Source organism: Prionailurus viverrinus, chromosome B3 (genome assembly GCF_022837055.1).
Source record: "Prionailurus viverrinus isolate Anna chromosome B3, UM_Priviv_1.0, whole genome shotgun sequence".
Classification (NCBI taxonomy): domain Eukaryota; kingdom Metazoa; phylum Chordata; class Mammalia; order Carnivora; family Felidae; genus Prionailurus; species Prionailurus viverrinus.
Genome location: NC_062566.1, coordinates 109,390,682 through 109,415,814, shown reverse-complemented (window position 1 = coordinate 109,415,814; position 25,133 = coordinate 109,390,682). Strand labels below are relative to the sequence as shown.

General features: G+C 42.2%; 1 protein-coding gene across 6 annotated transcripts in view; it reads left to right on the top strand.

Moving 5' to 3' along the window:
- Positions 1-25,133, top strand: part of ZFYVE26 (zinc finger FYVE-type containing 26) — an 84,450-nt gene that overhangs the window by 10,390 nt on the left and 48,927 nt on the right. For all 6 annotated transcript variants that reach the window (XR_007152915.1, XR_007152914.1, XR_007152913.1 and 3 more), the window contains exons 6-23: positions 365-495; positions 1,081-1,245; positions 1,393-1,481; positions 2,440-2,603; positions 7,127-7,330; positions 8,578-9,189; positions 9,429-9,515; positions 12,015-12,083; positions 12,799-12,950; positions 15,069-15,270; positions 16,472-16,735; positions 18,786-18,905; positions 19,012-19,176; positions 19,737-19,955; positions 20,600-20,702; positions 21,567-22,312; positions 23,609-23,805; positions 24,833-24,937. Coding sequence is in view for 2 of the 6 variants with exons in the window: in XM_047862331.1 (XP_047718287.1) it covers positions 365-495; positions 1,081-1,245; positions 1,393-1,481; positions 2,440-2,603; positions 7,127-7,330; positions 8,578-9,189; positions 9,429-9,515; positions 12,015-12,083; positions 12,799-12,950; positions 15,069-15,270; positions 16,472-16,735; positions 18,786-18,905; positions 19,012-19,176; positions 19,737-19,955; positions 20,600-20,702; positions 21,567-22,312; positions 23,609-23,805; positions 24,833-24,937 (3,794 nt within the window). In the remaining 4 variants the exon portion in view is untranslated. The remainder of the gene's footprint in view (positions 1-364; positions 496-1,080; positions 1,246-1,392; positions 1,482-2,439; positions 2,604-7,126; positions 7,331-8,577; positions 9,190-9,428; positions 9,516-12,014; positions 12,084-12,798; positions 12,951-15,068; positions 15,271-16,471; positions 16,736-18,785; positions 18,906-19,011; positions 19,177-19,736; positions 19,956-20,599; positions 20,703-21,566; positions 22,313-23,608; positions 23,806-24,832; positions 24,938-25,133) is intronic.

The window sequence follows — 25,133 nt, the reverse complement described above, 5'->3', positions numbered from 1 at the left end:
CCCTTTGCTGCTTCTCCTTGTGTCTTGGTAATTCTGCTGTACCTCTGAAGTTCCTCTAGGCTAGTGCCTTCCAAGTTGCTCAGGAAATCTAGGAAAAATGATAAGGTGTTCTTTTGTAAAAGTACAGATTTTGTAGTCCAAGATGGAATGGTGGAAAAAAATAACAAAGTAATAACAATAGCAGGAAAGAGCTTTTCAGAAGCTACTGAGAGAAGTTAAAGAGTCTTTAAGATAGAAGCACAGAAAGCCTGGCTTAAGTTTTTAAAAGTGTGAATTCTCACGTCTGTTGGTTTTTCAAATGGGCTTTAGCTTAGGAAAGAAGAGCTTCCTGTTCCCTGGTAACCCTGTCTGGTTTGATTTTTAGTCTCCCCCGATCATCTAGATCCTGAGCAGGCAATGCTGGCCCTGTTCTCCAATCCTGACCCAGCCCAGGCTTGGAAATCAGCCTGTTTCTACTGCTTGAGCAACAGCAAGCACTTCCTCGAGCAGATCCTGGTAAGTCAAACGTATTCATTCTCCATCACAGAAGTACCGAGGGATTCTCTATAGACCTTTTCGTTTCTCCTTTCTCTCCCACTCATTTATCTAACACAAAGCAGTCTAATTAGTGATGTGTCATTGGGTGTGTCCATCCCACAGTCCCAGGGGAAAGAAGGCTCTGAGAACTAGTATCATCGTTAATTAGAACTGCAGTCATTTTATATCCGCTCTTTGGTGAGGACTAAAATGTTGGGTATGTATAAGCTTTCTGGAAGGTGTGAGGAAGAAAAGACTGTGGCAGCAATATGTTGCCTAGCTGACGGGAATTTAATCCATCTAACCTTCTCCTTCCAGACCGCAGCCAAGCTTTAGTTGAACTCAACAGATATTTATTAACCTCATCCTGTGTGCCAGGCACTGTGCTAGGACCTGGGGTTACAACAGAAGTCAGTCTCTGCCTTCTGAGAGCTTACAGTGTGAACGTTTTGTCTTCAACTGGCCACTTTTTTCATTGTCCGGCATCTCCCTGCTCAACTAAAGCTTTCTACCCTGAGTGGCAGGTCCACAAAACTCCTTACAGCAGCCTCCGTCGGCTTACAGGTGACAGCACTCACGCTGCTGAAAGAGGAAGACTTCCCAAGTCTTGGCTGCCTACTCGACAGAGAATTCAGGCCTCTTAGTCGACTGCTCGTGCTCCTGGGCTGGACACACTGCCAGAGCCTAGCATCAGCCAAGAGTCTGCTCCAGACACTCCACAGGACCCAGGTAACTCTCACACTGCAGTGTGAGCTACTCCAGAAGTGAGTGATACCAGGCTTTGAGGTGAGGCAGAATGCAGGGGCCTGAGGTTGGTCACAATCCCTGACCCCAGGTTCCTGAGTCAGCATCTCTTCCTTCTCCATGTCAATGCAGGACCAGGGCTGTGACAAGCTCCTCAGGGATGCCTGTGATGGGCTGTGGGCTCACCTAGAGGTCCTGGAGTGGTGTGTACAGCAGAGCAGGTACAGTCCTGTGCGGCCAGCCCCCTTCCCACCATTGGGCACACTTGATCCCATGCTCCACACATGTGGCCATTTCAAGCCACCTTCCACATTGACGTTTGAGTTGACAGCATTGACCAGCAACTAATAATCGTTCCAGCTATTAAGCCAGGAAAGAAACATAGGTAATGATTATCTTTACCATAGCAATGAGATTAAAACTGGAGGAAACTTTGAGGATGACAGTGATAAAAGGAACAAAAGCTCACATTTCCTGAGTACTTACTATATGCCAGACATTGCTCTGAGCCTTTTCAGTGGATGATTTCACTGAAGCCTCACAATAGTTCTGTGAGGCAGATGCCAATATTGCCCTCCTTTTAAAGGTGGAACAACTTAAGCCTAGAGGTGTTGAATATCATGCCTAAAGTGACACAGCGAGTAAATGTGGTCCATGTTCTTAGGCATGTGTTATCCTGGATCACAAGTTTATTATTCTCAACAGCTGCATATTGAACTGTGTGCAAAGCTGTGCTTCCCTGGTAACTTAGCCTTAGATCTTCCCATGATCCAGGTTCATGTTTTGTTCTTCACACACATGACCAGCACTTCCTAAAGTAGAGTAGGCAGAAGAGGAAGTGGCCTTACTCAAAGCAAAGCAGAGAAGCTTGGGTCAGCTCCTAGTTATGAAGAGTATGGAAATTGGGAAGCCTAATCTATAGGCTCTTTCCAGATCCTACTGACCAAAAAGGCCCTTTCTAGGTCCTTTCTGGATAAGTACAGCTGACTCGGTGGATGTACTTTCCTAACAGTAAATAAATGCTCTGCTGTATCCCAGACCAACTAGAATTTAGTGTTACGGGAAATGAACCTATGCTGTATTCGGCCAGAGAGAAAGAACAAGAGGGAATAGAGATGGTCTTTCTTAGAGCAATTCTTTAAACTGACTCTCTTCCATCCTCTCAATTTTGCCCTTCAGCAACCCCATACCAAAGAGAGATCTCTTATGTCATTTACATGGTGGAGACAGCCACTCTGTGCTGTACTCTCTCCATCACCTTACCAACCTTCCAGCTCTCAGGGAGGAAGATGTTCTCAAGCTCTTACAGATGGTGCCAGCCAAGGACCCCCAGCAAGAGCATGGTGAGTTGGCAATGGAGTGACTTGGTCAAGCTTCCCTCTTACGACAATCCTACACCAGTTTCTTTTAACACAGGATTTATCTAGATGTGATCTGTCAAGGTGGGTGGTCCAGCAGACACCTGCTAAATTGTCCATATTTGCCCCAATCAGATTATGAGATGTTGGGTGCATACCTCTCCTTTCTCAGTGAGGTATAGGGAATTCTACGAGAATAGTCCCATAGAAACCTAGTCCACATAGAAACTGTACTTGTGGAACCATCGCAGGAACCACTCACATACCTTCATCCCAGTGAAGCGGAATTAGGACCTGCTCTCTGAGTTTGTCATTCACACTGTCATTGACAATATTTATGCAAGTTCTTGGTGAATCTTTCCGTGCTTTGTAAGCTTTCTCCTAGCAGGTTCTATGCTTCCTTTCCCTTTCATCTCTTCTTCATAATGTACTAAACACATGAAGTTTAGAAGAAAGACTTGCCTAAAGCAATAATAAAGCCTTGTTTTAGCCTTGGATCTCTGCTTAAAACTCAATTCTTTTTGCTTCCAAAAATCACTTTATAACATAGAACACAGGCTAGGGACACTTAGCTTTCAGAGAAACTAATGTTTTCATGTGTCAATAGATGTTTCTCAACCTATATGTTGCTTTGATGTACTTTTTAAAAGGACCTGCCACTGATTGGAAAACCAGTGTTACTACATTCTATATTTTTTTCTGGAAAAGTAGGCAATTTGTTTACCAGATTTCCTAAAGGAACTAGAACTGTTTTCAACATACACGTACAAAAGGCTTCCAGAGAAGTATTTTAAATCGGATTCCTGGTGACCCACCAGGACACATGTAAAACTTGAACTTGGAAAAGGCAAAAGAAGACATTAATAGAACTGGGATTAAGCTGAGGCAAGGGAGGCATCTGGGGTACAAAATATAAGGAGTTACTCACTCTCAGGGTCATGCAAGTACTTGCAAATCCTGGCCCTGATCAGTAATGCCATATTGAGGCCAGGGGCATAGAACAGTATCGGTCTTATTCTTCATATCACCCTGATCTTGGTGAAGCTGAGGTTACTTCCTGGAAGAAGTAATCACTAGGAAGTATATACATAAACGGGTTTGTTGCAACATCATAGTACCAAAGCATCCTTAAGTACTGTATGCCCTGCCCAAGAAGAATCCCTAGGGAAGGGATTCATTCAGTGGAACTCTGCAACCATCAGAAATTTAGTCCATGAAGAAATATAATCAAATGCTTGTACTATAATATTTAAGAAGTAGGAAAATTAAATAGTGCATAAAATATCATTATAGTCAATTTAAATACATATCCACATATGTATGCAAAACTGTTAAAGGCCTTACACCAGAACGTAACAACGGTTATATTTAGCTGGTAGGATCATGGGTAATATTTCTTTTCTTCTTTTTTGCTTTACTACATTTAATGCTTTTCTTTTTTTGAGCAAGTTGTATGTTTTTCTTTTAATGCAACAGATTTCTATATATTAATTTTGTATCCTGCAACTTTACTGAATTAATTTATCAGTTCTAATAGCTTTTTGGTGAAGTCTTATGGTTTTTTTATATATAGTATTATCATGTTATCTGCAAATAGTGAAAATTTTACTTTTTCCTTACCAAAATTGGTAATTGGATGACTTTTTTTTTTCCTTGTGTGATTGCTGTGGCTAGGACTTCCAGTACTATGTTAAATAAAAGTGGTGAGAGTGGACCTCCTTGTCTTGTTCCTAATCTTAGAGGAAAAGCTTTCAGTTTTTTACCATTGAGTATGATGTTAGTTGTGGGTTTTTCATATATGGTCTTAATTATTATGTTGAGGTGTGCTCTTTATAAACCTACTTTGTAGAGAGTTTTTATCATGAATGGATGTTGTGCTTGCTTAAATGCTTTTTCTATGTCTGTTGAGATGATCCTATGGTTTTTATTCTTTCTTTTGTCAATGTGATATATCACGTTGATCGATGTGTGAGTATTGAATCACGCTTATATCCCTGCTGGAGTTAAATCCCTCTTGATCATAGTGAATACATTTTTTCTAATGTATTATTGGATTCAATTTTCTATTTTGTTGAGGATTTTTGCATCTATATTCATCAGAAATACTGGCCTGTAATTTTCTTTTCTTGGGATATCTTTATCTGGTTTTGATATCAGGATAATTCTGGACTTATAGAATGAATTTAGAAGCTTTCCTTCCTTTTCTGGTTTTTGTAATAGTTTGAGAAGAATAGGTATTATTAACTCTTCTTTAAATGTTTGCTGGAATTCACCTGTGAAGCCGTCTGGTCCAGGATCTGGGAGTTTTACAATTACTAATGCAGTTTTATTGCTAGTCTGTTCAAATTTTCTGTTTCTTCCTGATTTAGTTTTGGAAGGTTATATGTTTGTAGGAATTTATCGATTTATTCAGGGTTTGCCAATTTGTGGGCATGTAATTTTTCATAATATTCTCTCATATTAAACATAAATGACTATGGTATCAGTTGTTTCTTCTCCTTTGTTTCTGATTTTATTTATTTGAATGCTGTCTAGCTCGCTCGCTCTCTCTCCCTTTTTTTTTTTTTTTTTTTTGATGAGTGTGGCTAAAGGTGTATCAATTTTGTTCATTTTTTTTGAAGAACCAGCTCCTGGTTTCATTGATATATTTGTTCCATTGTTTCTTTAGTCTCTATTTCATTTACTTCTTCTTTAATCTTTATTATTCCCTTACTTCTACTGACTTTGGGCTTTGTTCTTCTTTTTCTAGCCCCTATAAGTGTAAAGTTGGTTGTTTATGTAAGATTTTTCTTATTTCTTGAACTAGGTCTGTATTGCTATGATCTTCCCTCTTGAAACAGGTTTTTCTATATCCAATTTGGGACCGTTGTGTTTTCATTTTCATTTGTCTCCATGTTTTATTTCCTCTTTGATTTCTTGGTGGTTCTTTCATTGTTTAGCAGCACGTTACTTAAGCCTCCATGTATTTGTGTTCTTTCCAGATTTTTTCTTGTGGTTGACTTCTAGTTTCATACCATTGTGGTCAGAAAAGATGCAGGAAATGATTTCATTGTTTTTTGATTTTACTGAGACTTATTTTGTGGCATAACATGTGATTTATTCTGGAGAGTTTTCCATGTACACTTGAAAAGAATGTGTATTCTGCTCTTTTGGGATGGAATGTTCTGAATGTATCTGTTAGATCCATGTGGTCCAATGTGTCATTCAGAGCCGCTGTTTCCTTGTTGATTTTCTGTCTGGTGATCTGTCCATTGATGTAAGTGAAGTGTTAAAGGCCCCTACTGTTAGTGTATCATTGTCAGTTTCTTCCTTTATGTCTATTAATAGTTGCTTTATGTTTTTAGGTGCTCCAGTGTTGGGTGCATAAATATTTACAGTTATTGTATTCTCTTGTTGGATTGTTCCCTGTATCATTATGTAATGCCCTTCTTTGTCTCTGGTTACAGTCTTTGTTTTAAAGTCTATTTTGTCTAATATAAGTATTGCTACCCCAGCTTTCTTTTCACTTCTGTTTGCATGGTAAATGGTTTTCCATCCCCTCACTTTCTTTTTTTTTTTAATTTTTTTTTAATGTTTTTATTTATTTTTGAGACAGAGAGAGACAGAGCATAAGCAGGGAAGGGACACAGAGAGAGGGAGACACAGAATATGAAGCAGGCTCCAGGCTCTGAGCTGTCAGCACAGAGCCTGATGTGGGGCTCGAACTCACAGACTGTGAGATCTTGACCTGAGCTGAAGTCAGACGCTTAACCAACTGAGCCACCCAGGCACCCCGCCATCCCCTCACTTTCAATCTGCAGGTGTCTTTAGGTCTGAAGTGAGTTTCTTGTAGGCAACATATAGATGGTTTGAGCAGGTTGTATTTTTGCTATGGAAAGAATTAGGGACAGATTAAAATGTCAGAAACCCACACTGTCATCTCAGAGCCCTCACAAACATGAGATCATGACCTGAGTTGAAGTCGGACGCTTAACTGACTGCGCCCCTAAAAAAAATTTTTTTTAAGGAGAAATTAGAGAATTAGAGTACAAAGAATTTCAACAGTTTGTGATTTCTTGATTTCTGCTTTAGTAGTTTCTTAAAAATGTCAAATACTTGTTTCTAATTTTTTGTTGCCTTTACTCTCATTACTCAGTCTAAATGCATTTTAAGCCTATCTCTTGTATAATGTGACACTAGGTAGACTAAATATTAATTTGACATTTTAATTTTTTTAAAAAAGAAAACAGGTATTTTAAGAAATATAAGGGAAAGATTTGTTAAATGGCCATGAAGGCTACAGTGAACAGCCATGTAGAAGGGAAGCTGCTGGGAAAAGGAAACAGAGGGACTGCGCGTTGATATTGATTGGAGGAAAGGGCCCAGAAAGGGCGCAAGTCAAACTGACAGCAAGAAGAGAGGATGAGAACACTGAGCCTGAAGTGCAGTGTGTCTTTGCTTCAGCCACACTTGCAGCTCCTGCCTGAGACACCCTACTGTGATGTTCTGCCTGTTTCTCTACAATTCAGATTCAGCCGATGCCCCAGTCCCTGAGCACCTGAGCCGGTGTCAGAACCTGACCCTGTACCAGAGCTTCTGTGCCATGAAGTATGCCATCTATGCCCTCTGTGTGAACTCACACCAGCACTCCCAGTGCCAGGAATGCAGAGAGAGCCCTTCTGAGGACCTGGCCTTGGCTGCAGAGCCAGCAAATGATTCTGTCTCCTCCCCAGGTACAGCACTTCTCCCCCGAACCCCATCACTCACATAAGCTGGTAACAGCCTGTCCCAGTGAGTTCTTCGTGGGATTGGGAGGTGGCCTTGGTTTTATTATGCCCAGGAATAATTTCATCCATTTATCAGCCTGAGTGAATCAAAAGGACATGGAGAAAACAAGTGATTTGCTAAGTTCTAACGGAGTCTGTTCACATAGTATATTATTTTCCGAATGCTTCTTTTTTTAACTACAACCCACAGTGAAAATAGCATCTTATATCACATTCCTGTTTGCGCTTAGGTATATAATTTACATGATATACATGTATATATATATATGTATATATATATATGTATATATATATATATATATATATATATATATGATATATATGCTAAGTTTTAGGAAATAATACCCTTCCAAGTGGAGCACAGTCTTGATATATTTCTGTTCTTTTTTTTTTTTTTTTTTTAATGTAGCTCTCTGAGTCAATATCATGGGTCACAACCTACATTATGTCAGAACCTCATGTTTTATCCTGTTTCGTTTTTCTTAATAACTTATAATTCTTTAACTTGCCCTCTGTGACTAGGGGTCAGTTTTCTCTCCCATGCAGCTTTGGAATAGACTTGCACTTCTGAGAATGGTATTTCTTAAGAGATCTGGGTAGCTCGTGATCACCTTTAGTGTAAGACTGAATGCAAGTAGAATTGAGGGATGAGGAGTCTCCGTGCTACCTTCATTCCGAGAACTGAAATACAGAGTGCTTGTCATAGATGAAGAATCATATGTATATTTTTTTTTATTTTAGAGAGAGAGGGCACATGAGAGAGGGAGAGGGACAGAGGGAGAGACAAAGAGAATCTTAAGCAGGCTCCATGCCCAGAGCAGAGCTTGACACAGGGCTTGATCTCACGACTCTGAAATCAGGACTTGAGCCGAGATGACCTGTTCCGAAATCAAGAGTCTGACGCTTAACCAACTGAGCCACCCAGGCACTCCAGGAATAATATTTAAAGAACAGAAACAAAATGATGAGTGTTCAGTAAGCTGTACTTTTAATTAAGGTAGCAAAATCTTTCCACAAATCATGAAAAGACAGGGCTGACTAGCCTCATATTTTTCTGACTACAACTGCTTCCCTTAGTCATCAAAAAATGAAAGAGTTAAAGTTGTGAGAATGGTTGAGTCTGGCAAGTAATGTTTCTAATATTTGCATTTTCTCTCTTTCTCTGGCCTCTTCTCTCACACATGCTTCTTTAGGTGCTTCAGATCTCTTCTCAGCATACCTGGCCAGATGTCAACAGTATCTGTGCAGTATTCCTGACTCTTTGTGCCTGGAACTTCTAGAAAACATCTTCTCATTGCTCCTCATCACCTCTGCCGATCTTCACCCAGAGCCTCACCTGCCTGAGGACTATGCTGAGGATGATGACGTTGGGAGGAAGGGCCTGATGGATTTGAGGTCACCGTCAGAGAGCCCTCAGCACATAGCACAACCTGAGAAGAAGTCAGAACGGGGTGGCCAGGGAGTCCCCAGGAGCCTTGCTTCTATAATCCCAAGCTGTCTGAAGACAGAGCCAAAAGACAGTTCCCCAGAGCCCCATGGGCACAGCTTTTTGGACCTAAAGCACTTTACTAGTGGTATCAGTGGGTTCCTGGCTGATGAATTTGCAATAGGGGCCTTCCTCAGACTTCTCCAGGAACAGCTGGATAAACTCAGTAGCCACAACCCCCCTGAGAAGCCAAAGCTGCCAGAAGGCCAGAGCTGCTATGGAAGCAGAGACGGACTGCAGAGCCGCTTGCACCGGTTTTCCAAGGTTCTTTCTGAGGCCCAGTGGAGATACAAGGTGGTATCAAGCAACCAGGGCTCAGGTGAGAGCAGATGGAGAGCCAGTGGGTCCTGAAAGTGAGGAAGGAAAAATATCCCAGGAATGTGGGAGAGAGCAAGGAGTATGTGAGAGTCACACCTTAACTCAGGGCGTATTACCGTAGCAACCAGTGTTAGAAACCTGTCTCAGAGCCTGTCCAGATCTTCTCCTACCAGTGACCCCAGGAGATGGGTCAAATCAAAATTGAACACTCTCCCTGTGACCTGTTGTTTGCCGTTTCAGAGGAACAACCTTCCCGAAGATACCGGCCCATTGCCACACGACACCCAAGTCTCCGCCGGGGGCGTCGGACTAGAAGGAGCCGGCCAGGTAATCTGAAGAGCTCTCCCCACGCCTCATTCTGATGCACCAGGCAAGTGGGATGCTCCACTTGTCTAGTATTCTTTAAAATAAAGCACATGATCCAAACAAACACAAGGGATCTTAAGATTATCCTAGACCCACTCCCCCAAGGTAACCTTGCTAATAGTTTCCTTCCAGAAATTTCCCATGCAATATAAGCATATCCCACATTTTATATGTACAGATGCGTCATACTGTATTTACCGTTACATACTGAAAGCCTTGATTGTATTTTTCACTTATATGCTTTTAAATACACAGATGTATCATACTATGTATTAAGACCTTTTTTCCCCTTGTAATTTAAAGACTGCTTAGCATTCCATGGTTATATATACCCTTTGTGGACATTTAAATTTTTTCCTGTTTTTTACTCTTAAAAATAATGCTGTAGTAAATAACCCCGTATATATGTCTGTTCATACATACGTGTCTGTGTGACTATATCTATAGGATAAGTCCCTAGCAGTAGAATAGCAAGGTCAAAGATATACGGATATAAAATATGGATAGTAAAAAATTGCCTTAAAAAAAGGTGGACCAATTTATATTCCCACCAACTATACATGAGTGCCTATTTGCACATGCATTCATCCAAAATGAGTAGTATCAATTTGAAAAAAAATCTTTGCCAGTATTATTAATATGATAATGGTTTTTATGTTTTATGTTTAGTATTTTAATATTAATTTTTAGCTTGAAATTGAAAGTTTTTTCATGTATATATTGGCCATTTATATTTTTCTTTGGGCTGCCTGTTCATCTCTAAGGTCCATATTTTCGGTTGGTTTGCTTTCCTACTGAATTGTAAGAAACTTTTTACACGTTAAGAAAAAATTCTGTCATGTGCTACAGTTTTTTCTCTATTTTGTCTTTAGGCTTCGATTATGAGTTTTTCTTAAGGAGTTTAAACAGGATCATTATTCAGTAGTATTACATTTTTAGATATTCAATTTTCCATTATGGTTTTTGGTGCTGGCTTTTAAATAATTAAGGGAAAGGACACCTGGCTGGTTCAGTCGATGGAACATGCAACTCTTGATCTCAGGGTTGTAAGTTCAAGCCCCAAATTGGGTGTAGAGATTACTTAAAAAGAAAAAGTCTTGGGGCACCTAGGTGGCTCAGACAGCTAAGCATCCGACTCTTGATCTCCGCTCAGGTCGTGATCTCACAATTCGTGAGATCAAGCCCCATGTCAGGTTCTGTGTTGACAGTGTGGAGCCTGCTTGGGCTCTCCCCCTGTCTCTCAGACCCTCCCTGCACATGCCGTGCATGCTCTCTCTCAAAATAAATAAATAAATAAATAAACAAACAAACAAACAAACAAACAAACTCTAAAAACCTTAAAAAGCTTTAAAAATTAAATTAAATATAAATAAGTTAATAAGTAAGTAAATAAACAACAAAGAATTCATAAGAGCTTCCTATGTGCTGAACATTGCTAGGTAGCTTGAGGGTTGTGAATGAGCCATGAACCAGGACTTTGCCTTCAAAGAATTTGTAAATTACCTATATTGACAGTATATATGAAAAACTTAAACTGTACTGAGGCATGGCCCGAAGAAGGAATCTCTTAGAAGAGATCAGCATAGTCTACAATTCAGGGAAGGGTTAGAGAGAGAAGTTTCAGAAGAGTTGACTCTTGCACTGAGCTCAGAAGAATGAGTAGGCTCTAGCTAAGCAGCAATGAAAAAAGTGAACATACCAAGTAGGGTGGAGGATACCACACGAGAAACCTTCAAACTTCAAGACTGAGTTGTTAAGACCCTTAAGCTGCCCAACTAATGGGTTTGAGTCAAAATAGTTTGCATCCACTTGACCCATCCAGCCCAAGAACGCACAGTTTATCTTCTCTTTCCTACCACTGTCTGTTCCTTTCCAAATAGAGAACCAAGGAGCCTCCTATGCATGGTGCTGATAGCACCCTCCCATGACCACACTAAACAATAGCAAGCCTCCATTCACAAGCCCTAGCACTTTGGAAAGCAGGTGTTGAGAAGCTTTCCTCCAGGGCTTTAAATATCATGGCCTTTGGCAGACTGGGTCTTATACTTGGTTACCTACCTTTTCAAGGATACCTTTTTCTATGTCAGAAAATTTTGTGGCCCTCCTTTGCACCCTACCACTTCCTGGTATTAATAGTTGTGCTTCTATTTTCTCAGAATATTGACAGTGCTTACTAGCAGATTGGGGTTGCTGGCCCCTAGAAGTAACTTGTGGCTCTAAGACCCACAGGTTGGAAGCCACTGGTATAAGCTACAACCCATATGAACACGAGGGCCATATTAAGCCCACCTTTCACCTTTGGTCTGTATAAACTTGTGTTTGCTGTAGAAAGAGCACAGATGTAATAGTTACCCATCACCCTCTCACTCTTACTACCCAGACCTTGGCTTCAGGCTGACCTCTCACTTTCCACACTATAAGGAATTGATGGTTGATTCTCTCTCTTCCTAATACCTCTAGATGGCCGGGACAAAGGTTCCAATCCATCCCTGGAAAGTACAAGTAGTGAGCTGAGCACAAGTACTTCAGGTATGAGGGTCCCAAGCAGTTACCAACTTCAAACGGCTTTGCCCTGATGCAGAGTTGCCCTACACCATGATGTAAAATCCTGCAGTGAACAGTTCATGCCTGTGTTCAAGAAGGTTGGTTCTAAGAGATGCAAGCTTCCAGTTACAAGATGAATAAGTCCTGGGGATGTAATACACTGCATGGTATTAGAGTTACCAGTACCATATTCTATATTTGAAGTGGCCAAAAGAGTACATGTTAAAAATTTTATCACAAGAAAAAAGTTTATAACTAGGTATAATGATGGATGTTAACTTATTTTGGTGATCATTTCACAATATATACATATATAAAGTCATTATGTTTTATACCGAAAACTAATACAGTGTTATCTGTCAACTATATCTCAATTCATTTAAAAAAAGAAGAAGAAAAAAGTTAGTTCTGCAGAAGGCCAAACAGATTTCAGCAGGGAAGAGGGGAAAGACTGTTTTACCATCAGTTGAGTCACCCATCAGCAGAAACAGAGGTGAATAACCCAAGAATGGTCCTTAAGTCTTATATTCAAAGATGATAGCATAGGTTTGCCCTTCAATTGTGGAAAAACTAAGCCCCATTTACAGAACTTTTAGAGAAGGACCTTGAAGATATAAGAGCCTGGTGGGAAGTGTCGGCACTATAGTTTTCCCTCAATTTCTAGTGCTTCCTTGGCACCCACATTCTTGTGTCCCAACAGAAGGAAGTCTGAACACTGTGTCTGGAAGGAACGAGCTGGATGGCCGATTGCAGACTCAGTGTCAAAGTTCAGTCATCCCCATGATGTTCTCCCCACCTGAGTCACTGCTGGCATCCTGCATCCTCCGGGGGAACTTTGCAGAAGCCCACCAGGTAAGGGGAGTACACGTGTGGCAGGTATTAGCTGCCCAGGCTATACCTCATCCTAGTAAAGAATACTAAGGCAGCCTGTAGCTGTCCAGGGCCCGTGGGGCTTCAGGTAAAGCTAGATGTGTGTGCAACCAGAGCCTCTGGGAGCACCTGCAGGGGTATCCATGTACCAAGACCCAGTCCTCACCGTTGTAGATTTCAAGATTCATCCTGGAGATTTAAGCTCTTGAATCATTGGGGTTTTGTCTTAAACAGTGTTTTAATAAGATAAAAGAAAATATTTAGCCACAATTCCATCACTTCAAAACATTTTTTTTGTTTCTGTCCTTGAACACCTTCAGTGAACACATATGTATTTTTATATAGTGAAAAATCATAATACAGACAATTTTTTTAAATTTTTTTATGTTTTTATTTATTTTTGACACAGAGAGAGAGAGAGATAGAGCATGAGTGGGGGAGGGGCAGAGAGAGAGGGAGACACAGAATTTGAAGCAGGCTCCAGGCTCCAGGCTCCAAGCTGTCAGCATAGAGCCTGACGCGGGGCTCAGACTCACAGACTGCAAGATCATGACCTGAGCCGAAGTCAGATGCTCAACCGACTGAGCCACTCAGGCGCCCCTACAGACAATTTTTAATAACTAGAATGCCAATTCACTATACAAGAAGTAGAGGGGGTACCAAACTAGGATGTTCATGTTATATAGGGAAAAGTACAGGTAGAGGTCAGAAAGACCTAACCCTGTCTGAAATTTGATATCCTCACTGGAAAATTGGAGTGAAATGTACTACCTGCTTGTCCTACCTCACGGGAATGTTAAGAGGATTATGTACAAGCTGTGAGAAATGCAAGAATCCTCTACCAAAAATTGCTTAAATTTAATAGCATAACAATCTACTATTCTGGTTTTTAAAACTCTCTTGGTATATTTATCACACTTGGGCTGGTCCCTTAATACATAGTTCAGAATTCTTCTTTCACATGAGTTCAGTTGTTGAGGAATAAATTGAGGAGAAATCTAGGTGGTGGGAGAATCTTGGTTTAACTTCCTCTGATCATTTTAGATCCCATACTTGAATGATAGTGATAATTCTGACCCTCTGGGGGAGAATAGGACCCTTGCCAACCTTTCTTACACCCAAATCCAGAGAGGAAATCAGCCAGGACACCCCACCTTCCCACCTCCAAGAGGCTTTACTCCTAAATGTTCTCACCTCCTCTTCCTTTCCTGGGGCCTTGACCTTCTTTTCTTTTCTTTTTTTTTTTAAATAAAATTTCTATTTTCTTAAGCTGGTTACAGAGTAAGTCATGAATATTGTAAGAAACTACCAAAAAATATTAATAGGTATTAACCCTGTTGTCCAGAATTACCAATTTTAAAGGTAAAGTGTATTTTTTGCCAGTATTTTTCCAAGTTATGCATGACTTTTCTATAGCCAAGATTATTGTGAATCTAAAACTTTACATAGAGCCTTTTTTATGTTTGCCTTATAACTGATTATAGTGACCTCACAGTAGTCTGATCAAGTAGCTGCATTTGACCATTCTCCTGTTACTCAACATTAGATTCTTTTCAACCATGGAATAGTTGTAATAAATAGTGACAAGATTATCACCTTTAGACATTAAGTCTTTGGAATTATTTCCTTAAGAGTTTCTGATGAAAATTACTAAGTCAAAGACTATACACATTTTTAAAACTTTATAGATTGTCAAATTGCTTTTCAAAAAAGATTGTGACAGTTCATTCTACCACCACTCCATGAGGGTTTATTTTTACAGTTTGTCATTGTGATAGAAGCAACACGGTATTAATGTTTCTTAAATTCCCTGGATTACTGGTAAGGGAAAATATTTTTCATCTATATAGGAGTCATATGTATTTTTTCTTTGAAATTATCTACATCTTTTGCCTATTTTCTACTGGGGCTCTAGTGGCTTTCTTGCTGACATTTATGAGTTATTTCTATATTTGATCCAATCTTCTAATATTCGCTTCTCTCACAAGCCTACAAAGCAGATGTCTTGGGGCCATAGTCTGATATTGGGCAAGATCTCCTATTTCTAGAGTCCCCAACTCTGCGGCACCAGCACAACCCATGCTTGCTGTCCTGTGGCAGGTGGTGTTCATGTTCAACCTGAAGTCCTCGCCCAGCTCAGGGGAACTGATGTTTGTGGAGCGCTACCAGGAGGTGATCCAGGAACTGGCCCGGGTAGAACACAAGATTGAAAACCAGAACTCAGATGGCGGGAGCAGCACCATTCGGAGAACAGGCAGCGGCCGCTCGACTCTACAAGCCATCGGCAGTGCAGCAGCAGCAGGTGCCACAAGGGCGGTGAGGGCGCTGGAGGAGGGGGGGTACCAGGGGAAAAGCCACCAAATCACAGGCTCCTCATAAAGGTGAGCAGAAATCCAGAGCAGGACACTTGCCTTGAACCATAGCAGTCCTGACACACACAGAGTCGGTCTTTAGCTGTGCCCAAATTCCCTAAGCTGGGTGGTCACATACCTGCCCCTTCAGCTACTCCGTTAAGCTCTTCCTGTGGGATTTAAATGGAAGAGTGTGAACGCCATTTCCCCCATGTGTTTTTGATGGCCGCTACCTTGGGCTCAGGGCAATGGTTAGGAATTTGTTTCCTTCCAGATAGGAAGTTATTCAGAGAGAAAGCATGTTACTTTACTTTTCCATAAAGCAAAGAAGCTGTGTATCATGCCAACAGCCTGGGTTCACAGGCCTCAATGCCCAGCATTGGCAGCAGTGCAGAAGCTCATCCTTTCGATATTTCTTGAGGGCAGAACCCTGCCCCACATTTCCATGCCTCTTCCTGACCTAGGTTCCACATATCAAGTACCATCACACATTGCTGCTCTACATTCTCCCAGAAATTCTCTGTACCTAGTCAAAAGAATGTATGCACATCCTTTTTGTTTTTAATATAAATGGGCTTTTAAGAATAAGTACTGTTTTCTACCTTTTGGGTTTTTTTTTTTTTTTTAGCAATGCGTTTTAGAGATTTTTTCTGATTAGCACACACAGAGTCACCTCGTTACTTCTCAGCTCCCTTCTTTAGCTCCCATTGGGAAGAAGCCCCCAATCATCTCTACCATTTTGAGTCTCTCTGGGTCTTCCTTTATGTAACGTTGTTTTCATGCCATAAGACCAGGCTGTAATGATGGTACTAATATGCATAAAAGATAATGCCATGCAGAAGGATCTCAAACTTTTTTTTGTTTAATTTTAAGTTTATTTATTTTGAGAGTGCAGAGGAGAGGCAGAGAGAGGGGGAGAGAGCGAATAGCAGGCAGGCTCCGTGCTGTCAGCGTGGAGCCCAGTGTGCAGAGCTCGAACTCACGAACTGTGAGATCATGACCTGAACTGAAACCAAGAGTTGGACACCTAACCAACTGAGCCACCCATGCACCCCTCAAACATTTTTTTTTTTAATAACTACTTTTCAAAATACAAGTGGTAGTAAGAATCATCTTAACCTCTTGCTTTTTACTCTACTGCTGGGTGTCCAGGAATGGTATTTTACTCCATCTCTGATGTGACTGACAAGCTACTCAGCACCGCTGGAGAACCCATCCCCACCCTCCAGGAGGACTTTTGGATAAGCAACACCCTGGTGGAGCCCACTGCTCCCCTGAGAGAGGTTCTGGAAGACCTCAGTCCCCCTGCCATGGCTGCATTTGACCTAGCTTGCTCTCAGTGCCAGCTCTGGAAAACCTGCAAGCAGCTCTTAGAAACAGCTGAACGACGTCTAAACATTAGCCTCGAGAGCCGGGGTGAGTGTGCTTCTTTAGCTGTATTCCTTAGTTCTCAAACGGGGGGATGGGTTTCTGAGATGCTTGATAAATTGGATTAGAAGAAAATGCTTTTTGGGGTAGAGAGATAGGGAAAAAGGATTATTAGTTAATTTCCTCATGTCCAATTTGGTGGCTTAAATATAGTCTGAGAGTTTTGTCTTCTTAATAGACTTGGCAGTCTGCAGTAATTTAGGGAAATTCTTTTCTGGTTTATAGATAAATTCAAGGAAGAAATATATATTCAAAAATGATGTAAGTGGAATTTGTGCCTTCAGACTGCATGCCTCCTGAAGAATGAACTCCACTTAATCTAAAACCTAGAACAGTCTTGGGGCGCCTGGGTGGCGCAGTCGGTTAAGCGTCCGACTTCAGCCAGGTCACGATCTCAGTCCGTGAGTTCGAGCCCCGCGTCGGGCTCTGGGCTGATGGCTCAGAGCCTGGAGCCTGTTTCAGATTCTGTGTCTCCCTCTCTCTCTGCCCCTCCCCTGTTCATGATCTGTCTCTCTCTGTCCTAAAAATAAATAAAACGTTGGAAAAAAAATTTAAAAATAAATAAATAAATAAAACCTAGAACAGTCTTAAGTTCGTAAACCAGGTGTAAGGGAATATTTCATGGATCACAGTTAGAGGGAGGATTGTACCTTGGGTTAATAATGTCCTAGAATGTGTATATTGAATTCTTGGAGGAATTTGGTATATGAACGTAGAGGGATGTGAAGAATTAGGCAAAGTTCCACTCTCCACCCATCCGTGATACACCAAACGTTGGACAAAGCACCTCTCTCTCAGTAGTAAGGAGAGATGAAAGGTGAATAGGTCATGATATAAGAGCCACTCCTAGGTTCAGTGATTCATTAGGAGAAGTTAAAAAACTCAGCATGTAGTCATACTCTTGGCTAAGATTTATTGCAGCAAAAAGATACGCAGCAAAATCAGCAAAGGGAAAAGGCTCATGGGATAAAGTCCGGAGGAAGCCAGGCATAGCTCCCAGGAGTCTTCTCCCTGTGGACTCACACAGGATGTGCTTAATTCCTCTAGCAATGAGCTGTGACAAGTGTATCCAAGGAAGCTCAGAGACTCAATGCCCAATGTTTTGTTGTGTTTTGTTTTGTTTGGGGGGGGGGGGGAGACGCATCTCTGCCCCACGTGTACCAAAATTCTAGATTCTCAAAAGGAAACAGGTGTTCAGCATAAACCACATTGTACAAACAGTGTAGGCACAGCTGGCCACTCTTATCATCTAGGGCAAGCTCTATATCAGTGTCAGAAACCATTATTTAGTCAAGTTTGTAGATGCCAGCCAGTGGCAACCTTGCAGGCAGGCCTTCTAAGGATAGCAGCCCCAGGCCTGCTGTGGTACCTCTTTTCTGCATGCCTCTACAAATCCTTTCTGAGCTGTTGTTAAAAGGTCCTTTAATGTTCACATAGACCTTCTAAGAAAGTATACTGTGTCATATGCAATGCTGTTCTTATTGAACAGTTTCCCTCTCCTTTTTCTAGTACTCATCCAAAACTGAAAGGAGATATTATCCAAACTGTTAATAGCTGAAATGGTTTCATGTCAATCAATAGTATCTAGTCTTATTTCCAGATTATCCAAAGTGTAGGGGGTACGAGAGATACAAGGAATAATCTCTGTCCATTAAGTTGTTTATAGTCTAGTCAGGGTGTCAAGATGCCCCTTTAGGCAAAGAGAGAAGACAGATGTGATCCCAGCTCAAGTTCTCAGCTGAGGACTGTACCAAGGCAAATCCACACAAGTGTTTGGCTTGGGACAGGAGTTTCATAGAGTGCCAGAGACCGGGTGCCCGCTGCTGTTTGCAGCTGAGGCATCAGGCTGGAGGTAGCCCTGGAACCTCAGACATTGAATAAACCAGGTAAGCTGGCTGTCACCAAAATGACACAGCATATATTTCCTCTTTAATGTTGGGGAAGACAAAACTGTACAAGTTAAGTACAAGACTGTGTTATCAGTCTCTGAAAGTGCCTTATTTTTTCTGCATTCCCTCTTCCTTCAATCCATTTCCAGGTCGGCAGCTAGACCAGGTACTCCTCAATGCTGATGGCATTCGAGGTTTTCCTGTTGTTCTTCAGCAAATCAGTAAGATTCTCAATTATCCACTTATATCAGCTGGACAAACTAAATCGGGTGAGCTGCTTTTCTCCCTTTTTTTTGTTTGTTTGTTTTGTTTTCTCCTAAACTTGGAGCGTTAGGTCAGCATCAGCGTTCACTTTTTCTCATTTGCTTTCCACAGAGAGCGTAGAAGAAAAAGGAGGGGGCCCTCCGCGGTGCAGCATAGCTGAGCTGCTTCAGATGTGTTGGCCCAGCCTAACCGAGGACTGTGTCGCCGGCCACACCACCCTGTCCCAGCAGCTGGAACAAGTCCTCCAGGCGCTGAGAGAGGCTCTACAGCTGCCAGGTACGGCCCGACTGCGCAGCAGCAGATGAGGGCTGAGCTGGGGAGAGGGGATAGCCGAGAGTGAAGGAACACTTTGGGGCAGAGGCTTAGGACTCCGGAACTGGGCTCATGAAGCCCCTTCTTAGCCAGGGCATGTCTTACAGCTAATTCCACCTGTTTTCCCAGCCCCTCAAGTGAAGGGATGCTTAATGCTCCCTTAGCTGATACATTTTTCACATTCTTTTTTTTTTTTTTTTTGACTTAAACATTTTTCTCATTCTTAATGAGAAATACACCCAGAAGGTACTCAGTAAATATTTATCAACCTTCCCTAAACGATTGCTGTGCTCTTCATCAAGCCATTCCACCCCAGAGACACTGGGGTGAAAACAGGACTATCCACCCTGATTTCTGCAAACTCAAAGCTCTTACTGGCTGAGAATCACTCGTAAGGGCAACCAATTTAGGACTTTATAGCTGCCTTGTAAGCATAGCACCCGAGCTATAGGATGCCCCATTGACCCAGAGCTGGAAGCAGAGACTAAGGCCTCCATCCCTTCTCTTGCCATAACTCCTCCCAGAGCCCAGGAGTACTCCACTCTCCTCACTGGTGGAGCAGGCGGCCCAGAAAGCTCCAGAGGCAGAGGCCCACCCTGTGCACATCCAGACTCAGCTCCTCCAGAAGAATTTGGGCAGACAGACCCCAGCAGGCAGCAGACAGACTGACTACCTAGGCACCTTCTTCAGTTACTGCAGCACCATGGCCGCGGTTCTCCTTCGGAGTTTGAGTTCTGAGCCCGGTAAGTAGCAAGAAAGAGGAAAGGGAGTTGTGACTGGCCTGCAAGTGTTTAAGGTAGGGAAGAGGAAAGGTGCTCAATTAAGAGGTTCTGGGTACAGCAGTAGCCAAGAACGCTAGATTTATAGGGTCCCCTCTTATTCATCCCTGTGTTTTATTCATCCCTGCTTGCTCACTGTTGGGTACAGCTGTACAGCACATGGGAGTACCGAATAAATTTTGACTGCATTAATGGCAAAAACACCTCTCTCAGACCATTGTGGATTTGAGGACCCAGAGAGGAATCATGTCTATGATCTGAGGGCCAGGTTCTTGCTTGAGTCCACAGAGAGAGTACTGCGTGCACTTCAGTCCTATTTAAGAGAGCAGGATGAGCTGTTTGGGGCCAAACCTACCCACTAAAGTTTGTCTGTGGTTGGAAGTCTTTAGAGCAGTGGTAAGGTGTCAATTTGTGGTCAGCGTCATGTTGAGAATACCCTTTACGTAGAAAATATCAAGTATTTTCTGACTATAGTCAGAAAGTATTACTGACTATATCGGTATAGTCTTCATTTTGATACTGCACTTCTTTATTAATTCTGGGAAACAGGGCTCTGAGCTATTGGCAGTCATTGGTGAAAACCAAGGTCACTTTGTTTCTCTTTGCAGATCACATGGAAGTCAAGGTAGGAAATCCATTTGTTCTCCTGCAACAGAGCTCTTCCCAACTTGTGTCACACCTCCTGCTTGAGCGACAAGTTCCCCCAGACAGGTAGGAACTACTCTGTGGGAGTTAAGCATGGATGGGCCTTCCTAATGGTTTCATTAAGGAGTGCTCAGTGGGGTGGTGCTTGAATTCAGTACAGAGAGTAGGGATTTATTCCAGATTTTTCCCTTAATTTGCACTTACTCTTACACAGCTACATTAAAGTTCAATTTCAGTTGTTTCTCTCTCACCACCTCTCGCAACATTTATGTTGCAAGCATAAAATTAAGGGGTGAATCTTCATTCATGAATAGGCAAAAATCCAAAAACTTGATAGCTCATGAGTTGACTACACCATAGGAAAACAAGCATTCTTGTGGATTGCTGGTGGGATATAAATTGGTACAGCCCCTGTGGGAAGACATTTGTCTATATTTATTACAAAAAACAAATTTATATATCCTTTGGTCTAGCAATCACATTGGGGAATTTATCCTGTGGCTTTACTGACATGTGAAAAATGGTGTTTATCCAAAGTCATTTTATTACAGCCTTATATGTAGTAGCAACAGATCAGAAAAATCCACTGTCCACTAATAAAAGACTGGTTAAATTATGGTTCCACCTATAATGGAATATTGTGTAGCTGTAAATAGGAATGAGGTGGTCTCTCTGTAGGGGGATATGGACAGTTCTCCCAGATATGTAATCAAACGAAAAAGCAAGGGCAGAGCAGTGGCTCTAATAGGCTACCTTTGGTCTGGGGTGGAGGGGGGGGGTGAGGTGGGGGAGGCTGGGGGGAGAGGGAGAGAGTAAGAATAACAAAGAGCCTGCATTTACATTAGATTGTATAAGCATAAAAAAATTCTGAACTTGGGTGATATACCTGTGCACTCAGGTCTTACATGCCCTCTGCTTCTCTCCGTCCAGGCTGGCAGTCCTTCTGGCCCGAGAGGGGCTCAACCTGAGTGTGCCGAAGGTCATTGTTAACTGCTGCTGTGAGCATCTTGCCCTTTGCTCTTCCCAGCAAAGTCAGCAGACATCATCCCTTGTGACCCAGCTGGGCGTCATGGTCCAGCTGCACACCTCCCACTGCCTGGATGACCTCCCACTTTCTACACTGAGCTCCCCGAAGCCAACTGGGAATCCCACATTGGAGAGAAAGCCCCGCTCCTCCCCAAGGAATTCATCACTCCCAGCCCTTACCTCTTCTGCCTTGGCCTTCCTTAAGTCCCGCTCAAAGCTGCTGGCCACAGTGGCCTGTCTAGGAGCTTCCCAGGGGTCAAAGCTCACCAAGCCCAGCTTGTCATGGAAGGAGCTTCGTGGCCGCAGGGAAGTGCCTCTGAGCGCAGAGCAGGTAGCCCAGGAGTGTGAACGCCTCCTGGAACAGTTCCCTATGCTTAAGGCCTCCCTCATGGCTGCCTGGGAGCCCCTACGACGGTCCACTGAGCAGGGGCAGAGCCTGGCAGTGAGTCTCTGTGGTCGAGCCAGTCTGTCTACCGTCCTCCTGGGCCTGCACTCTCCCAGTGCTCTAGATGTGCTTACTGAGGCCTTCAAGGAAGCCCTGGTGGCCAGAGATTGGCCCCAAGCCCTTCAGCTCACAGAAGTGTACGGGCGAGATGTGGATGACTTGAGCAACATAAAGGATGCGGTCCTGAGCTGTGCCGCGGCATGTGGTGAGCAGAAAGCTATGCCTCCCCTTCCCTGGTGGTAATAACATTGAGCATTCAGTGAGTGTATCATTGCATTGGATCTTCATAGTAACTCTAGAGAAAGGTGCCACTGTATTTCATGATACCAAGAGGAGACTGAGGCTCAGAAGGTAGAAAACTTGCCCAGGATAGGAGCAGAGCTTACCTTTAGAATGGGCATCTACCTTTCCATCTGCCTTTGGAATGGGCACTCATAACCAACTTTCTCAACACTGCATATCACAATCCCTGGAAAATTCTATAAATTACATATATCTGAGCACAACCCCCAGAAGCCCAGGATGGGATTCAAACAAATGTTTACTTTAAAACAGGGATCAGCAAACTTTTTCTGTAAAGGGCTTTGTAGGCCATACAGTCTTGGTTGCAGCGACTGGACTCTGCCATTATAGCATGAAAGCAGCCATACGTGATACGTAAACAAATTACCATAAGTACATTCTACTAAAATTTTATTCATAAAAACAGAATGTGGGGGCGCCTGGTTGGCTTAGTCAGTGGTACATGTATAAAAGCTCCCAAGGAACTTTTAAGGGCTTTGAGAGCAATGACCTAGAACACTCCACTGGGGGAGCAAGGGTTAGGCATGCTGTAGGGAATGGCTTCTCAATCCAGGGCTTGGCTGCCCTGCAGAAAGGAGAAAATCCTTCCTAGAGAAGGTGGAGAAATCCCCTGATGGGGAGTGCAGTCTTAATTGCTTAGAAATTAATTGTTTTCAGATCTGTGAAATGGGTGTGGGAAAGATCTACTAAGTAATAATGATAGAGGGTATGGAGGGAGTGAAACTAGTTTACCTGAAATAACTTTCAAGCAGTTATATATTTGAATTTCACAGAGTGGAAATTGCAGGGAAAACCAGAGGTTCCACCTACAAGCCGAGTCTGAAATGGTGCTATCTGTGCAGCCTGCCAAAATATGGAGATGTCTCTGTATTTCAAAATACGTCTGTTCTTCTATCTTTTATTCCTTCCTCCTTCCTCTCTTCCTTTTTCTTCCTTTCTCCTTCTCTCTCTCTCTGTTGAGAAAATCTCATGACTGTGATTAAGTTAGCATAAAGAGAAACATAAGGGTATATGGCATTTCTGCTTGTTACATAATGGTTCCAAGTATAAACATTAATTAAGGTCAGATGGGTCTTAAGGATCCTCCAAGCTCCTGTTTTATGAAATTGAGCAAAGCCCTTTTCTTAAGAAGTAAACTGGATTCTTGAGCTCTTCCAGTGCCAGACTTAGTATCTTTGGGTATCTTTTCATCCTATAGACAAAGACGGTTGGCAGTTCCTGTTTCCTGTGAAGGACGCATCTCTGAGAAGTCGGCTAACCCTACAGTTTATGGACAGGTGGCCCCTGGAGTGGTGCCTGGAGATCCTGGCATACTGCATCTCAGACACAACTGTCCAAGATGGACTGAAGTGTGAGCTACAGAGAAAGCTAGCAGAGCTGCGGGTGTATCAGAAGGTATGGGTCCCAGCATCGAGAGGAAGGAAATAGGCTTCCCACTATATTACCAGCTCCATCCTATTTTCATGTGATGGTGGATTTTAAGAAACAGACGATCTGGGCCTGGCTTTTGTTCTGTATCTGTTTTTAGATCTGGCTTCTGTTTTTAGGTAAACAATGAGGAGACCATGTATCTATTTCCTTTTATAATTTTAAATATGAATGCATCAAACAAGGATAATAATAACAGTCCACAAAGCCTCTTTCACATGTATATTTGAGTTTTGTGCATGTTTTATGTCTGTTATGTCTTCTTTGTTGTTGTTCAAGCGTTTTTATAGAGCTTAATCTCAATTATATCTTTTTTAAAGATTGTTTTAAATTTCAGCTAAATTTCAACAGCCATTTTGAAAGGCTGCATGAAAGTGACAGTTTCCAAATGAACGATTATTTGCAGATGAGTGTTATATTCAAGATCAAGAGGCCCAAGGAGACAGATTTAGGTGATATGGCTACATAGCAAGTATAAAATCTATGCTGATTTTTCCATGTGTACTTGCAACCAGAGTCCAGAGCCCCATCAGAGAAAGTGAAAATGGCAGGTGAAAGAGATTTTCTTTCCACTCTTCCTCAGCACTTTTCATGGAGAGCTTAAATGCTGCATGAAAGACGATCCCACGGAACATTCAAGCTGGGAGAATATCTTGGGTAGTTTTGAGATGGAGGAGCATGGGACAAATGACCCCAGAAGGCTGCACAAGTTGTGAAACACAGAAGCCTCTGATTGCCCTGTTAAGTGAAAGGCTCCAATCCTGACCTCCCTGCCCAGCCTTTGCTCCCTGAGTATGCTTCTCAGATACATTCACTCACTTTTCCAAACAGTCTTTGCCTCATTTGCTTTAATTTCTCCTCTCTCCTGGAAAGTTTTGACAGCCTGACTTTGGGACACAAACTTAGGGGTGGCCCATCCCTGGAAACTCCAGTGACTTGTTTGTGGAAGGGGAAGCTGCAGTGTGGTTTGAGAGTTCTTTCTATTTCCCCTTAGATTCTAGGTTTGCAAGCTACCGTGGTATGGTGTGACTGGCAGACCCTGAGGAACTGTTGCCTTGAGGACCCATCAACTGTCATGAACATGATTCTAGAAGCAAAGGTACTATTTTCCTGAGTGATAGTTCCCTTTCTCCTCTTCTCAGAGTTCAAACTCCTTACCTGGTTGTGTAGACCCCTTTCCATGTATCAATGTCCACATTTTCTTTTTTTTTTTCCCCATTTTTTTTTTTTTAGATTTATTAAGTAATTATATATTTTTTTATTTTTTATATTGGTAATCTACATCCAAATTAGTT